Source organism: Hyla sarda, chromosome 5, assembly GCF_029499605.1.
Source record: "Hyla sarda isolate aHylSar1 chromosome 5, aHylSar1.hap1, whole genome shotgun sequence".
Classification (NCBI taxonomy): domain Eukaryota; kingdom Metazoa; phylum Chordata; class Amphibia; order Anura; family Hylidae; genus Hyla; species Hyla sarda.
This window is the reverse complement of record NC_079193.1, coordinates 209,102,398-209,119,488: the sequence shown is the minus strand read 5'-3', so window position 1 is coordinate 209,119,488 and position 17,091 is coordinate 209,102,398. Positions and strand designations below refer to the sequence as shown.

The following is a 17,091-nucleotide window of genomic DNA, read 5'->3' as shown; positions in this document are numbered from 1 at the left end:
CAGGGGACGCACGCCGGAGGCCTGAAGCAGCGCGGACCCGACCCGGCAACAGGTAATTATGCAACCGGGGATGGGGAGAGGCAACGGGGCAGTGGAGCCAGCAATGGGTGCCGCTGCCCCTTCTCTCCCCCTGTCTGTCGGCGCCGCTGCCCCATTGCCGATGCCGCTTCTCTCCCACTGGCTATCGGCAATGGGGCGCCGGCACCGATAGTCAGGGGGAGAGAACGGGCAGCGGTGCCGATAGCCAGGGGGAGAGAAGGGCTGGCAGCAGGGCTCTAGACTCCAGGACAGGCAGGGGCAGAGAAGCCGGCAGCGCTGGCTGTCTCTGCACCTGCAAAGCCGCTGCAGTTCATTCATTTAAAGTGCCCGCTTTAAATCATTGAACTGCAGCGGCTTATCGGCGTATAACATGCAGGTAGACTTTAGGCGGTATATATAATGGATTATTTTCACTATGTAAGTTGCTTGAAAAAGACCTCATTGTGCAGGTTGAAAGTTGCATATTTGTACTGATCGGATGGGTGAATAAACTCACATTTTTAAATTTGGATTGCTGGAGTGCCATTTGTTGCTTTCGTGATTTAACCCATTTCCTAATAAAAGTTTTAATCACCCCCCTTTTCCCATAAAAAAAATGTAAATAAAAATTAACATGGTATCACTGCGTGCGTAAATATCCAAACTTTAAAAATATAATATATATAATTAAATATAATTAAACCGCAAAATCAATGGCGTCCATGTAAAAAAAATATATATACGAAAGTCCAGAATTGTGTATTTTTGGTCACTTTGTATACCCTAATAAAATTTACAAAAAGCAATCAAAAAGTCCCGTCAAAACAAAAATGGTACCAATAAAAACTACAGATCACGGTGCAAAAAATGTCCCTTATACATCACTGTATACAATAAAATAAAAAAGTTATAGGGGTCAGAAGAGGACATTTTTAAACATGCTAATTTTCGTACAAAAAGTTATAATTTTTTAAAAGATGTAAAACAAAATATAACGTATATAATTTAGGTATCATTGTAACCGTTTGGACCTACAGAATAAAGATAAGGTGTCAATTTTACCGAAAAGTGCACTGTGTAGAATTGGGTGCCCCAAAAAGTTACAAAAGTGTTTTGTTTTTTTTTCAATTTCACCCCACAAATAACTAACTTTTTAAAAAAAATGTTTGTTTCGCCATAGATTTTATGGTAAAATGATTGATGGCATTATAAAGTACAATTGATGGTTGCAAAAAACAAACCCTCTTATAGGTCTGTAGGTGGAAATTTTTTTTGAAGTGAGGTGGAAAAAACTAAAGTGAAAAAACCTTAAGGTGTTGAAGGGGTACTCTGGTGGAAAACAATTTTTTTTAAATCAACTGGTGCAAGAAAGTTAAACAGATTTGTAAATTACTTCTATTAAAAAATCTTAATCCTTCCAGTACTTTTCAGCTGCTGTATACTACAGAGGAAATTGTAGTATACAGTTATTTCCAGTCTGACCAAAGTACTCTCTGTCCATTTCAGAAACTGTCTAGAGCAGGAGCAAATCCCCATAGCAAACCTATCCTGCTCTGTACAGTTCCTGACATGGACAGAGGGGTCAGCAGAGAGCACTGTAATCTGACAGAAAAGAAATTCAAATAGAAAAGAACTTCCTCTGGAGCATACAGCAGCTGATAAGTACTGGAAGGATTATGATTTTTAAATAAAAGTCATGTACAAATCGGTTTAAAGGGGTACTCCGCCCCTAGACATCTTATCCCCTATCCAAAGGATAGGGGATAAGATGTCAGATCGCCGCGGTCCCGCTGAGTTCGCTCTGCACGTAATGACGGGCAGTACTTGGGCCGGAGCATCGTTACATCACGGCTCCGCCCCTCGTGACGTCACGGCCCGCCCCTTTCAATACAAGTCTATGGGAGGGGGCGCGGCGGTATTCACGCCCCCTCCCATAGACTTGCATTAAGGGGACTGGCCGTGATGTCACGAGGGGCGGAGCCATGACGTCATGCCTCTCCGTCCCCCGTATCGCCCATCATTACGCACAGAGCGAACTCGCTCTGTGCTATAATGAGAGCGGGGTACCGCAGCGGGGATTCCAGGGCTCCCCAGCAGCGGGACCGCGGCGATTTGACATCTTATCCCCTATCCTTTGGATAGGGGATAAGATGTCTAGGGGCGGAGTACCCCTTTAACTTTCTGCCACCAGTTGATTTAAAAAAAATTGTTTTCCATCGGAGTACCTATTTAAGCTCTGTCAGATGCTTTGGGGGAACTTTCAGTGCTGCAGACATTTTCTATACCCTTCTTTTAGATTTGTACCTCCACACAAGCTTGTCTCTGAGCTCTACAGGCAGTCCTTTTCACCCCATGGCTTTGTTTTTGCACTGATATGCATTGTCAGTTTTGGGACCTTATAAAAATAGATATAGAAAGGGCTGTGACTTTCCAAATCCTACCCAATCAACTGAATTATCTTCAATCAAGGTGTTAAAACGATTCATATATAATCGAGAAATAGAAAGCCCCCAGAGCTAAATTTCAGGTGTCAAAGCAAATGTCTGAATACTCAGGGAATTTAGCTTTTTCTTCTAATAAATTAGCAAACATTTCTAAAATTCTGTTCTCATTTTAAGTGTAGAATGATGGGGAAAACCCACTGTTATGTAGAGAATAATAAAGTAAGTATGGACAGGAGTCCAGTATCCTCATCTGAGCAGGAAATAGTATTCAAGTCCTCTATCTGCTGTTCTTCCTTCTATGCATGCCATAGTGGCCACTGCCCTCTTTTCTGTATGTACCCTCTAGAGTCCACTATCTTCATTCTGTTCATGTTCTCTAGTTTCCTCTATCCTGCCTTCTAGTGTCCACTGACCCCTATTCTGTGGGTGCCTTTAGTGTCCACTGTCCTCCCTTCTTTGCCTGCCTTCAATTATTTATTGTCCTCCCTTTTGTGTGTGTGTGTGTGTGTGTGCACTCTAGTGTCCATATGTTGTACTGATCAGATGCAGTTCCAGAATATAGAACAATTACATCTGGTAACTCGCAGGTCTTCTCTGTAAACCTTCTCTTCATTTGTTTTTTATTTTTTTTACCATCTGGACAAGGCAACCGCCTCAACTTCTCTCACAATTCCTACCCTCCACAGCAACACAACTGCCCATCCTTAAATTCCGCTTTCCTCCTGCTAGGTTAATACTACTGCTCCGTGTACCCTCCTTTCTTGAGATACAGCGCTGCCTGATGCCTCCAGATACTGTGTTTCAGATATGGAGCACCTCCTCCTATCTTATCAGTTATCATGTCATCCCACCAGCAGTAATCACTTTCAGTGCCACCATCTCATTCTGCCCATAGCAGTTATCACTTTCTCATGAAACCTTTTTCTTCCCTCACCCCTCCCAGAGGCAATAATCAGATATCTCGCATCCACCCCCAACAACCACACACACACTCCCCCCTGCACAATAGGTAGACATTTTCAGGTATCTCCTATACCGCAGCAGTGATCGCTTTCAGCAATATAATATTTCCCACATTTTTAAGCAGTAATTACTCTTAGGCATCGTATATACACCACAGCATTAATACGTTTCGGTCACAAGAGTCTCCCAAGCAGTAATCCTCTTGTGTATATGTATCAGCTCAAGCAGCAGCAAACAAATAACTTTTTGTCCTACCAAGGCTAATTCCACAGGCTCCATCCAGGCAGGAAGTGTCCTGCGAAATAGGAGGCGCTTCTAGCAAAGTTCCCGAGCATGTTACATGTCTGCTAGAGAGATGCAGGTACACATTTTTTTCTGTTGATATCTTTAATGTGGGGTTGCCATGGCACCCGGCTGGGAATCGCTGTTCTAGCTGCTTAAGGACTCTTTTTACTCTTTTTGCTAGGATTTGTGCAGAATTGTGGCAAAAACGCTGTAATTTACAAAAACGGGGCAAAATACAAAACCACTCTGGGCTTCACTGGTGGGAGGAGGAGGTTAGCAATCCACAGACAGGTTTTTTTTCCAGGTAAAATGCATTTTAAACAGATTCCCTCAGTTGTCAAAATATACAGTAAACCCTTGTATCTCAGGAACAGAAGAGCTTATCAAAAAACAGTAAAACTGTGTTTGATCAAGGCACTCTAAGCTATAATGATGGTAAAATCTTAATTTTTGGGGGTTGACCACATGTTCTCTTTAACCCCTTAAGGATCCAGCCAATTTTCACTGTAGGACCAGAGCGTTTTTTGCACATCTGACCACTTTCACTTTAAGCATTAATAATTCTGGGATGCTTTGACCATTCATTCTGATTCCGTGATTGTTTTTTCGTGACCTATTCTACTTTATGTTAGTGGTAAAATTTTGTCGATACTTTTATCATTTCTTGGTGAAAAATTCCAAAATTTGATGAAAAAATTTAAAATTTTGCATTTTTCTAACTTCGAAGCTCTCTACTTGTAAGGAAAATAGACATTCCAAATAAATTATATTTTGATTCACAAATACAATATGTCTACTTTATGTTTGCATCTTAAAATTGCCATGTTTTTACTTTTGGAAGACATCAGAGGGCTTCAAAGTATAGCAGCAATTTTCAAATTTTTCACAAAATTTTCAAAATCCGAATTTTTCAGGAACCAGTTCAGGTTTGAAGTGGATTTGAAGGGCTTTCCTATTAGAAATACCTCATAAATGACCCCTTTATAAAACTGCACCCCTCAAAGTATTCAAAATGACATTCAGTAAGTGTGTTAACCCTTCACAGCAAAGTGAAGGAGAAAATTCTAAATCTTAATTTTTTACACTCGCATATTCTTGTAGACCCAGTTTTTGAATTTTTACAAGGAGTAAAAGGAAAAAAATTGTCTCAATTTGTAACCCAATTTCTCTCGAGTAAGGAAATACCTCATATGTGTATGTCAAGTGCTTGGCGGGCACAGTAGAGGGCTCAGAAGGGAAGGAGCAACAATAGGATTTTGAAGAGTGAGTTTTTCTGAAATGGTTTTTGGGGGGGCATGTCACATTTAGGAAGCCCCTATGGTGCCAGGACAGCAAAAAAAAAAAAACCCTCATGGCATGCTATTTTGGAAGCTTTTGGTACAGTGAGCCCTAACACTCCACAGGTGTTTGACGACGTTACGTTAAAGTTTGATGTGTAAATGAATTTTTTTTTTCACTAAAATGCTGGTGTTCCCCCAAATTTTTCTTTTTTACAAGGGATAATAGGAGAAAATGCACCCCAAAATGTGTAACCCCATCTCTTCGGAGTATGGAAATGCCCCATGTGTGGACGTCAAGTGCACTGCGGGCCCACTACAGGGCTCAGAAGAGAAAAAGTCACATTTGGATTTTGGAAAGCAAATTTAGCTGAAATGGTTTTTGGGGGGCATGTCACATTTAAAAAGCCCCTATGGTGCAGGACGCAAAAAAAAAACCATGGCATACTATTTTGGAAACTACACCCCTTAAGGAACGTAACAAGGGGTACAGTGAGCTTTAACGCCCCACAGGTGTTTGACGACTTTTCGTTAGAGTTGGATGTGTAAATGAAATTTTTTTTCCACTAAAATGCTGGTTTTCCCCCAAATGTTACTTTTTTTTTTACAAGGGGTAATAGGAGAAAATGCCCTTCAAAATTTGTAACCCCATCTCTTCTGAGTATGGAAATACCCCATGTGTGGACGTCAAGTGCACTGCGGGCGCACTACAATGCTCAGAAGAGAAGGAGTCACATTTGCAAATTTTGCTGAAATGGGGGGAGGGGGCATGTCGCATTTACGAAGCCCCTATAGTGCCAGAACAGCAAAAAAAAAAAACATGGCCTACTATTTTGGAAACTACACCCCTCAAGGAATATAACAAGGGGTACAGTGAGTCTTAACACCCCACAGGTGTTTGATAAAGGTTCATTAAGTGGGATGTGAAAAGGCAAAATTAGATTTTTTTTTACACTAAAATACTGGTGTTACCCCAAGTGGTAAAGGAGAAAATGTCATCGTAAATTTGTAGATACATTTATTTGGAGCAAGGACATACCTCATATCTTGATGTAAGCAGCTCTGAGGGTGCACACCAGGTTTTGGAGGAGCAGGAGGGCAGTCAGGGTCCTTGAGCTTTTGTATTGCTGCCTATGGAGCCAGAACAGCGGAACCCCCCCTCAAGGGGCATTACATGGGTACACTAAATTAGGGCTGGGCGGTATACCGTTTGTATACGATGTATACCGGTACATCGGGGAACTAATCCTATGTTACCCGCCAGCACTGTTCTTGCCCCCCCCCAATTAATTATCAGCCCAGCGGGGTACTACTCACATATGTCACCCGCAATCACTGCCCTCCTCCTCTTTGTTGGGGGCCGCCGGGCGCTGGAACTCTATACTGTACACCAGTGGTCTCCAACCTGCAGACCTCCAGATGTTGCAACAGCTGGAGGTCCGCAGGTTTGTGACCACTGCTGTGCGCTGTATGCCCGGGCTGCAAAAGATAAAGAAATTAAACTGTAACTCTACCTTACCTACGTCGGCCACACGCTGAGGACGGGAATGTCGGACAGCCGTCAGCCTATCACTGGCCGTAGCAATGTCCCGCCCTGGCCAGTGATAGGCTGAGCCCACTGTCATGTAAGGAGCTCTGGCCGGCTTCTTACATGACAGTGTGCTCAGCCTATCACTGGCTGGGGCGGGACATCGCTGCGGCCAGTGATAGGCTGACGGCTGTCCGACATTCCCGTCCCCAGCGTGTGGCCAACGTAGGTGAGTTACAGTTTATTTGCTTCATCTTTTGCAGCCCGGGCATAGGTATACAGCGTACAGTAGTGGTCTCCAACCTCCAGGTTGGAGACCACTGGCGTACAGTGAGTTCCATCGCCGACGGCCCCCAACAAAGAGGAGGAGGGCAGTGCTTGAAGGTGACATATGTGACTAGTACCCCGCTGGGCTGATCATTCATTTTGGGGGAGCAGAACAGTGCTGGCGGGAAACATCATTTGGGGGGGGGGGGGGGGCAGAACAGCGCTGGCGGGTCACATGATTTGGGGGAGGTGAAAATACTGTTATATACCGTGGAACCGCCGTAAGTAAAAAAAAAAATACTGTGATACACGTATTTGGTCATACCGCCCAGCCCTACACTAAATAACTAATTTAGTGGAGAAATTTAAATGAAAAGGGAAAATTTAGTACTCCATGGAAGTGTGATACTCCCTGAAGCAATCCTTAATGCAGAGGCCCGGATGATCGGGGCAAGTGTCACATTGAGTGGTGGTATCCTTCCGAATCCCCCTCTTGTAACACACTCTGCATCTTTTCTGGGTTCGTCCCTTCTTTCCAGTGTGGGGGACTTCACCTGGAAAGTGTTGGCCTGGGACAATCCTGGCACCTATTACTTCAGTTCCATGGGAACTCCGGCCTGCTGTTTCCCGGTCGCCAAAGATCAGGACCTTTAGGACTTATTCTTGGAACTGAAGGTATGTCCCTGTGTTGCCAGCGTTCTGGTAAGTACAAAAGAGTTGTACATGGCAACCTGTACCAAGTAGACCACAACTTTTTTGTACCATACCCGTGTTTTCCGCATGGCCATGTATGGCTTGAGGACTTGATCAGAAAGATCAACTCCCCCCCCCCCCCATATACCGATTGCAGTCCAGAATACAATCGGGCTTGAGGACCGTTGTTGTGGTACCTCGCACTGGGACAGGTGAGCTGCCGTTACCATGAATAGTGGTCAACATAAGGACATCCCTCTTATCCTTATACCTGAACAGCAACAGGTTTTCATGGGTAAGGGCACGGGACTCACCCTTGGGCATAGGTGTCTGCAGAAAATTTAGAGGGAGGCCTCTCTGGTTTTTCCATACGGTCCCACAAGCGGACGTGGATCTGGCGGCAAGGGATGTGAACAGAGGGATGCTGGTATAAAGGAAGTCCAAGTACACATGGTAACCCTTTTCCAGCAATGGGTGCACAAGGTCCCAAACTATTTTCCCGCTAACACCCAGAGTGGAGGAACAATCTTGGGGTTCAATACGGGAATCTCGTCCCTCATACACTCTAAACTTGTAAGTGTACCCGGAGGTACTCTCACAAAGTTTATAGAGCTTCACGCCATACCGCGTCCGCTTCGAGGGAATATACTGGCGGAAGATGAGACTCCCCTTAAGTATGTAGTGTGTGTTTGGTGTGACTATTATATAACGGTGTGTGATTAAAAATCACACACCGTTATATGGGGTAAAAAAAAACGCTGCGGCCCAAAAAAAAAGGGTGGGGGGGGGGGGGGCAAATTGCAGCGCCCAGAACCCATAATAGGGCCCAGGTCATACTGAAAAAACTGCAGAGGACCTTTGGGGACCTATTAGGGGCCAGGGAGGGAGAAATTTTTTTTTTTTTTTTACCCTACCTTTCCCTGGGCTGTATTCTTTCCCTGTTCTATGGGGGCTTCTTATCTCCTGAGGGGGCTCTGATCTCGGCAGGGGGGGGGGGGGGGGGGGGGGGTTGGTCCCCTGGCTTCCTCCGGCAGCTCTGACTGCTGACTGAACCCAGCCAGCCGCGGCAGACGTCTGCTGGCACTTAGCACTGCTAATAGAAATACTTTTCGTATGTGACATATAAATATAGATGGCTGTGCTGCGAGGGCACATTGTACATGCGTGGCGGAGGGTATATATTTATTAATGCGTCGGCGGGGGGTATATATTTATTAATGTGCCGACGGGGGTATACATTTATTAATGTGTCGATGGGGGGGGGGGGGGGGTATACATTTATTAGTGTGCCGGTGGGGGGTATATGTTTATTAGTGTGCCGGCGGGGGAGATATATAAATGCGCTGCAGGGGGCATATTATAAATGTGCTGGGGGGCTAGATATATAGGCTATATGTCTGCGCCCCCCCTTGCAGTGCTATATATCTTTCCCCCACAGTGCTTTTAATATAGATATGGCCCCCCTGCTACTCACAATGTTCATATTTAAATCTCCCGCTGAGAGCTTTGATTGGCTCCTCAGTACCGGCCATTCAGGGCTCCCGGCGGGGGATTTAAAAATGAAAGTTAAAACACGCTATACATTGCAGGGTTGCGGAGCTTGCCGCCCGCTCCCTCGCTTAATAACTTCTGATCGCTTCAGGTCTCAGAAGTGAAACCCACTGCGATCAATCCCTCAGCCCCTGTACTACAACCCCCATCATGGAACAGACTCTGTTTTATGATGGGGGTAGTAGTACAAACACTAATGTAGCCTCCCCAGCTGTCTGCAGACTCCCGCAGCCAGGGAATTACTACTGCCATCATGGAAACAAGTCTGTTCCATGATGGGAGTAGTAGTGGTCCCGGCTGTGGGAGTCTGTAGCAGAGGTTTTAAAAGGCCATACATGAGGGATGTTATAACGGGTCTTAACGGATGAATATTTATTTAGCCGTTAGCATCCGTTATTTCAGCCATGATTATACATCAGTTTTCACACAGAAAACGAACGTTTAATAATGGATGAATGCTCATAGTGTGAAAGGAGCCTAACCCTCACCAAATATTCTCATTAATCCCAGATGAGAGAGACTTTAACACACTTAAATTGTACTTTTTACTGTCTTTTTTTTTTTCTGGTTATGTAACAGTCCCTTTTTTTTCCCTAAGGAAATATTTAAAAATGTGACTTTCTTCCACCATTTCCCTTTTCTTGTGTTAAAATACAAGTAAATGCTCAGTTTTTTTTCTTTAAAAGTCCAATACAAATTATTACCAAGTTCATATGGAAATCTATTCCAAACATTTAGTATCTCGATCTTTTTCTTGGTTATGTGCAACAATTTAACAGATGTGGAAGCAAATAAATAAAAGGAATGATAACCTAGGCTGTGGTCTACTCCAAACAAGAAGAACATAATTGTGACACACTATCAAATTTACTGAAATAGACTGGAAGATTATCATAGGGTTAAAGAAGTGCCTGTATGCTGTTTGGATACACAAGCTGTTATGGCACATTAGACGATAAGGATAGTGACTATCGCACAAGCACTTAGGATTGTTACTGCATTCTGAAGGGGAAGACATTTTTAGCATGTTTTAAATCCCTCATAGATTGGGTGCAGTGTGCAGCATCTCATTGCTCCTTAACTATTTACCTAAACCCATGTACATTCCCATTGACTAAAAGAATTCCAAATGTAACCAATCTACCACTTCACAAATGCATGTCATTAGCCCAATGTTTTATAATCCTGACATTCTGTGCAGTACATATGTTAAGATGTAAATACTTACTCAGGATACTTAAGATGTTCTTTCTGCTTTCCTCCCATGTCCAGGACACTTTTCTACCACACGTTGAGTGTGGAACAATCACTCTTATTGGAGCAACAACAGAGAATCCCTCTTTCCAGGTGAACACAGCGCTGTTAAGCCGTTGCAGAGTTATTGTTCTGGAGAAGCTTTCTGTTGAAGCAATGGAGGCTATCTTGGGGAGAGCTGTGCACTCTTTGGGAATCCAGGTTCTGCAAGAGAATGAACAGGCTGAGTTCAGTAGCAGTGATACCTCCGAGTAAGTGATAGAGCAACAGATGCCCATTGGTACACAAAAAAAGAAGGGTCTAGTTTGTCAAGTGGCCAAGAAAGGGGAGGATGCAAGGGGGGGTAGATGTCGAGCAGTGACTTGTGGCAGCAAACTAAAAGTGTACACACATTAGAGTCCCTTGTGCTACTGTAATTTATTAATACATCAGACTAGTTTATTAGGTTTTCTGAAGTTTTGCGATATGTGCAATTTTTACTTTCTATAATTTAAATGTGTTTCACAAACAAAATTTACCTGTTATCGAAGGAACACAGAGATTTTTTTTTTAACTTGGTACTTTCTAAATTGAAATCTATGAAGTTTTCTGTCATTTTGTTAAATGTTTTCTATTGCACATAGAGCATATTTTTTTGTGATTTTTTTTTATCATTACATTTTTTATTTTATGTGATATTGGGCAAAATGTAAAAAAACATATTTTTTTCAATGTATTTATTTTTTTATTTATAGCATAAAGTTCAGTTAAATAGCCTTTTTAAATTGTGCCCCCTTTTCCATTACAGTTGTTTATAAAGAAGATGTATATAGGGAGCAGGGCCAGAAGCTGTTTGTGCTGTATTAATTAATTAATTAATTTATTTATTATTTTATTGCCACAAGCACAGATTCATTTGTTTTTATTTTACATATTGTGCCCCCCCCTATAAGGTCAAAAAGAACTTTGAAGGGCATTTTACGATTACACAACATTTTTCCATTGCTGATTTCCAGTGCAGCAGCGTCCCATTGTCTTCAACAGGATTTTATTCTGCTGCACTGTGCATACTGCTGAATTTCACTGCAGAAATTCAAGTTCTGGACTCTGCTGAATAAACATGTTCATTCTTATGGCAGAATACCATGCGGAACTGTATTGCCATTAATGGGGACAGCACATGGCTATGTGATCACAGCGCTAACTCGTTACAGCAGTGCCTGTTACACACAAAATGTCTCTGAGCAGACATTCAGTAGCTTGTACATACCCTAAGACCCAGTAGCTGCTGTAGCTACCCTATTTCCATTGATCACATAATTGCCAGTACTAAGAGAAGGAAGCCTTTATGACTCTTTTAGTGTTGTGTATACAGCAATCGGGAAGGCTGATAGCCGACAGTCCACTGTAGACTCTTTAAGGACATTCAGGAATGAGTTAATTGGGAATCGCTGAGGTCTTAAATCTATGGGCTATATATATAGGTCCAAAGTGAGGACCAAACACTGACCAAAATACAATGGACGGAATTTATCATTGCTTTCACCAGAAAACACAAAAAAGTGCACATTTAGCTCAGCGCTATCAATGTTTGCGCAAAAGTTTGCAACCATTTCTAACAAAAAACATTAATAAATCCCTCCCCCAAATGTGTAAAAAAACTGAACAATTCTAGTATTCAGTACTATGGTTTTCTGTTGCAATTAATATTTCAACAAAACTGCAAAGGAAAATCAAACCTAATGACTTGAAAAAACCTTCAGTGCTCAACAGAACCTTGTGACCAAGATCCATGAAGTTCTATTTACTACAACATAACATTGCTGTAAAAATCCCAACACGGCTGTTTCATGTGAATGTGACCTTAGAGAATTATTATTTATGAAATGGTTTCATCAATTCATGCTACAGATTTTTTGCAAGAATAGTTTTTTTCTGTAGCTATAGCAGTTTCTGTATAATATATGACCGTGTACAGTATGTGCAAACAGAAATATTGTGCCTGTGTCTGTGGAAACTTTGGGAAGCACAGAATGTTATTGAATGCAAAAGTATCACATTACTGTGTGTACAAGAAGGGATTCCCTCAGCCCTTTGAATTTCATTCCCGTCACGTTGCCCAAGTTAGTGCTTAGCGTATCAATCATTTTAGCCTGTTAAGAGACTATCCTTTTAACTGCACGGCACAAAATGTGATACACAAGCAACAATGATTGTTTATAGTGCAGCTACTGTGACCTTGGTAACAATTGCCACCTGCAGTACACAATATACAGATACATTCCTAATTCATTTAATAAAAATCGTTCGATATAAAACAGTTTCACTTTGTGACAAAGACAGACTTCTATATGTTAATGCACCTATTTTCTATGTACATATCTCTCAAACCTTAAAGGCATGTTCAGATGTGACCGAATTCCAGTAGATTTTTGGTACAGATTCTAAACTTCATAACCAATAACCGTAAAATACACGTATCGAAAATGTTGCTGAATTTTCATTGTGTTGCAGGATTGCTGCAGTTTTTTTTCTTTTCCCTTTGCAGTACATAGAGTAAAATCTGTGGCAAACCCATGTCAAAATCTGCATGTTAGACACCATGATGCAAAAAAATCAAAAACACATATCATTTAAATACATCTTAGGGCTTTGTTTTTTTGTTTTGTTTATTTTTCTGTTTTTTTCTCTCTCTAAAATAGTGTGCAGACCGGAGGACTGTTGATTTTAAAGTCCTGTAAAACCCCTTTAACGTGGAATATTTTTGGCTAATGCAATCTAAAGACCTGTTCACATTATTAGTGTATCATGACAGCTGCCAGTCACATCTATATGGTGATGTGAGTTGGTGACTTGTAAGCGGTGCTGTAAAGATTTTTAACACTTGTTTAAGTGTCTGACCTTCTGCTTATCTTGGTAGTCCAGCTGACCCCAGCGTTATGTCTGTGAGACCATCTGGCTCAAGGCTTCGGGCTTTTTTTATTCTTGGACTAATTATGCACCTGTAAGAGGTGAAAACTTTGGCAGATTACTTTATAATGTCTGTGTATCTGTAGGTTTTATCTGTAGCCTTACCACTTCAGTTCAGTGAACTTTTGTTTTTTCCTCCTTGCCTTTTAATAGCCATAACTAATTATTCATTTACATACCCATATGATGGCTTGTTTTTTTGCAGGACCAATTATACATTGTAATGCCTTTTTTTTCCAAGAGTATGGTATGAAAAAAATAAATAAATAAAATTGTGAGGTACAATTGGGGGGAAAAAATGAATGTTTTTTTTTTTTTTCAGCTCAGTACAATTAAAACAATACCCAATTTGTATAGTTTCGGTCATGTTTTACTGCTTTGCAGAAGTACTAAAATACTATGCTTTTTAGAATTGACATTTTCTGACCCCTATAACTTTTACATTTTTTCATATAGTGGTCTGTTTGGCTCATATATTTTTACACAGTGATCTGTAGTTTTTACCAGTACCATTTTGGTTTTGATCAGACTTTTTTTAATCACTTTTTTTTATCAAATATTCTCTGGGATGTGTGTAATCAAAAAACTGCAATTCTGGTGTCTAGTATTTTATTTTCCACGTTTAGGTCATATACCATGTGATTTCTTTAATAATTTTTTTATAGTTTCGACATTCCTGCATGTGGCAATACCAACTTTTTTGGTAATTTTATTGTGGAAAGAGTTTATTTATATAGTGGTTAACTGTAGTTTGTGTGTGTGTGTTTTTTTTTTTTTTTTTTTTTAACACTTTATTAGTCCCCATAGGGTACTTGTATGAGCCATCATAAGATGGGTCATACAGATCAATGCAGTCCCTATGTATGTCAGTCAGTGCACTACTCTATCAATAGTAGGAAATTGGCAGCCACGGAGGCTAAGGCTTTTGACTAGGCTGCTGCTTCTTTGTAGTGGCAATCTAGTTGCCTGGCATGGGTTTGCTGTACCAGGATCACAGGAGCCCAGCTGTTATTCTGTACATAATGTATATAGGATATGCAACCTATAGTTACTTTGGAGTGCACTATACTATAGGTTGCTTATCCTTCATACATTATGGACAGTAATGTTCATTCTTCAGAGCAATCCCAAAAATCTGAGGAAAATCCAGTTGGAAATGTCATTTAGTTCATTACGTAGGATTGCTAATCAATGGGATATCCCACGAGTCACAGTGGGCTTTGTATTGTTAAAGCCTAGTATTACTGAGGTACATGTACTGCTGGCTAATAGTGCTTTTTGGCAGTACAGTACTACATGTGCTGTTCTGCTCTTTGCCTTTTGTCAGGGTGAGATTACCTTATTATGCTGTGATCTATGTAGAAATTTGTTCACAGCTTCTAGAAGCACTTAGATAGCTTATACAGATAAAGCATATCCATACACCTATATATTTTAGTTTTTTACACAAAGTAGATTTCAATCAGCAGTGAAAAATATATGCTAGATGTTCCATTTACATCAGGGGGTGCAGTTTTTGTCTTGTGCACCAAAATAGGCATAATAAATGTATTGTGAACATACCCTATTTAATCTGCGACTCCAGTCTTTGATTACATCATGGCTAAAAAAACTACTTGGGAATGTGGAATGGGGAGTAAGCTATCACTTAGTTTGTTGTAGTCAGGTCACATAATGAACCATTTCTAGCTGCCCCTTTAAGGCTTGTCCTAATTCATCTACTGACTAAAGCTTTTAGATTCTCCTGTCTGTAACAAGACAGACTGTGGTTATATTAGGTATTTCAATCTTTCTAGTGACGCACATGAGACTTTCCATCCACTAGATGCTTTTCATGTTGCGGTTAAGAAAGGACGTTGCTTCAGTATGTTTCCTCTCTTAACTTGTGTCAGTTTCCCAATAGTGGGATTGTATGTACATAAAAGCAGATTGCCACCTGGCATTAGTACTCATACAAGATCAAACCCTTTAAATGAAGAATCTCTTGTGACTTTGTAGAGTGTTTATGAAAAGAACTAGATGCATTTATTGATAGTTGACATGTTATCAGTGAATCCTGATCTCACCTTGTAGTCTCATTGTTTTCCATCATTAAATGGGTTCATGAAGATGAACAAGTTGTCTAGATGTGGTTATGTTTTAAGAGTCTGTCTATGTGACACATTTCCCTAAATATACGGAATCTTACAGATTGGAACACTAAACTATTTCACAATGTAATTGTAGTGAGCCAGAATTAGCTTTTTTTCAAGTCCCTTAGAGTACAAGCTTAGCTTGCACATCTATTGGGAGTATGAATTACAGCCACTGCAAACCAGAGTGTTAAGCTCTGGTCGCACTGGTGTCATGGCTTCCATTAATAATAAGGTTACGAGTTAATCCGTTTTTAAAGATCCCAACAAATTCTGTTGAATTGAATGAAAAATTTGTAACGCTAACATGAAAACATTCAAAACCTACAAACCAGCTTACACGGTGTCAGTCAAGGCATCACCCTCATTTTACCTACTATTATGCCATGTGAATTACACTGTGTTAATTACCTTTTTTGGGGACTCTAAGACTACACCCAACCACCACCTTCACAAATGTTTTGAGTGTGACAACTTGTAACACTAACAAGTCACATAACCCCCGGGGAGACAAAATGGCTATTTAGGCCCAATTTGGACATTTCCACTTAGAGTTGTAATCACTTTTGTTGCCAAGGTTTAGACATTAATGGCTGTGTGTTGGGTTATATTGAGGGGACATAATATTAAAAACTGTTATACAGGCTGTGTACTCACTACTTTACATTGTAGCAGAATGTCATTTCTTCAGTGTTGTCACATGAAAACATATAATAAAATATTTACAAAAATGTGGGGGTGGACTTACTTATGTGAAAAACTGTATGTCTGTGGAGCCTGCCCAGAGCAACTGAACAGAGATCACTATGACCCGGGGATTTGAATGCACGCTTGTTCCCAATTGTTCTAGAGATCTGTAGGGATCTGAACTTTTCACTTTTGACATTGAAATGTCAAAAGTTTTGGTAAATGACCGGGACACTTTAAACCATATTTAGTCACTTAACCTACTTTATATAAATACATTGGCACAGGTGTAAGGACCAGGACTGCATGCCTTTAAAGGGGTACTCTTCCCCTAGACATCTTATCCCCTATCCAAAGGATAGAGGATAATATGTTTGATCACGGGGGTCCCACCACTTGCTCCGTGGCTGACGGGCGATACAGGGGACGGGGTACCGTGACGTCACGGTCCCGCCCCCTCAATGCAAGTCTGTGCATTGAGGGGGTGGGGCGTGACATCACGATACCCCATTCCCTGTATCGCCCGTCATCGGCCACAGAGCAAACATAGCTCCAGGCTGCTGATGTACTGGGGTGCAGCAGGAGAGATCACGGGGGTCCCCAGCGGTGGGACCCCTGCGATCAGACATCTTATTCCCTATCCTTTGGATAGGAGATAAGATGTATATGGGCAGAGTAGCCCTTTAAAGTAAAGGAAGTGGTCCTTAAGGAGTTAAATGAGTTTTCAGATCATCTTTCTTTAATGGCCTATCCTCCATTTAGACTATCAATGTCTTAGTGAAGGGGTGCTAATGTACCGGCAACCCGCCGATCAGCTATTCGGGAGAGTCACGGCTCAGGCATATACACAATGAATGAGGCAGAAGTCCTGGCTCCGTTTATTGTATATTGTAGGCACCAGTTTATTGCAGCTTAGCTCCCATGCACCCATCACTACAGAGTCAACAGAGCCAGTTGCTTCTGGCCCCATTTATTGTGTGTATGCCAGAGCCACGGCTATGTCAAACAGCTGATCTGTAGATTTGCCAGGTGTCCCCATTGAT

General features: G+C 41.5%; 2 protein-coding genes across 5 annotated transcripts in view; one reads left to right on the top strand and one right to left on the bottom strand.

Annotated features, from left to right (window-relative positions):
* The window catches only part of MYLK4 (myosin light chain kinase family member 4), a 186,982-nt gene extending 176,550 nt beyond the window's left edge, over positions 1-10,432 (bottom strand). For 2 of the 4 annotated variants that reach the window (XM_056521032.1, XM_056521035.1), the window contains exon 1: positions 10,255-10,388. Coding sequence is in view for 1 of the 4 variants with exons in the window: in XM_056521028.1 (XP_056377003.1) it covers positions 10,255-10,292 (38 nt within the window). In the remaining 3 variants the exon portion in view is untranslated. Of the gene's footprint in view, positions 1-3,680; positions 3,788-10,254 lie in introns of those variants that run through there. The other 2 variants (XM_056521028.1, XM_056521036.1) reach the window with 2 other exon arrangements.
* Positions 1-17,091, top strand: part of WRNIP1 (WRN helicase interacting protein 1) — a 93,964-nt gene that overhangs the window by 32,248 nt on the left and 44,625 nt on the right. Inside the window, exon 3 of the mRNA XM_056521037.1 lies at positions 10,299-10,531. Coding sequence (XP_056377012.1) covers positions 10,299-10,531 — 233 coding nt within the window. The remainder of the gene's footprint in view (positions 1-10,298; positions 10,532-17,091) is intronic.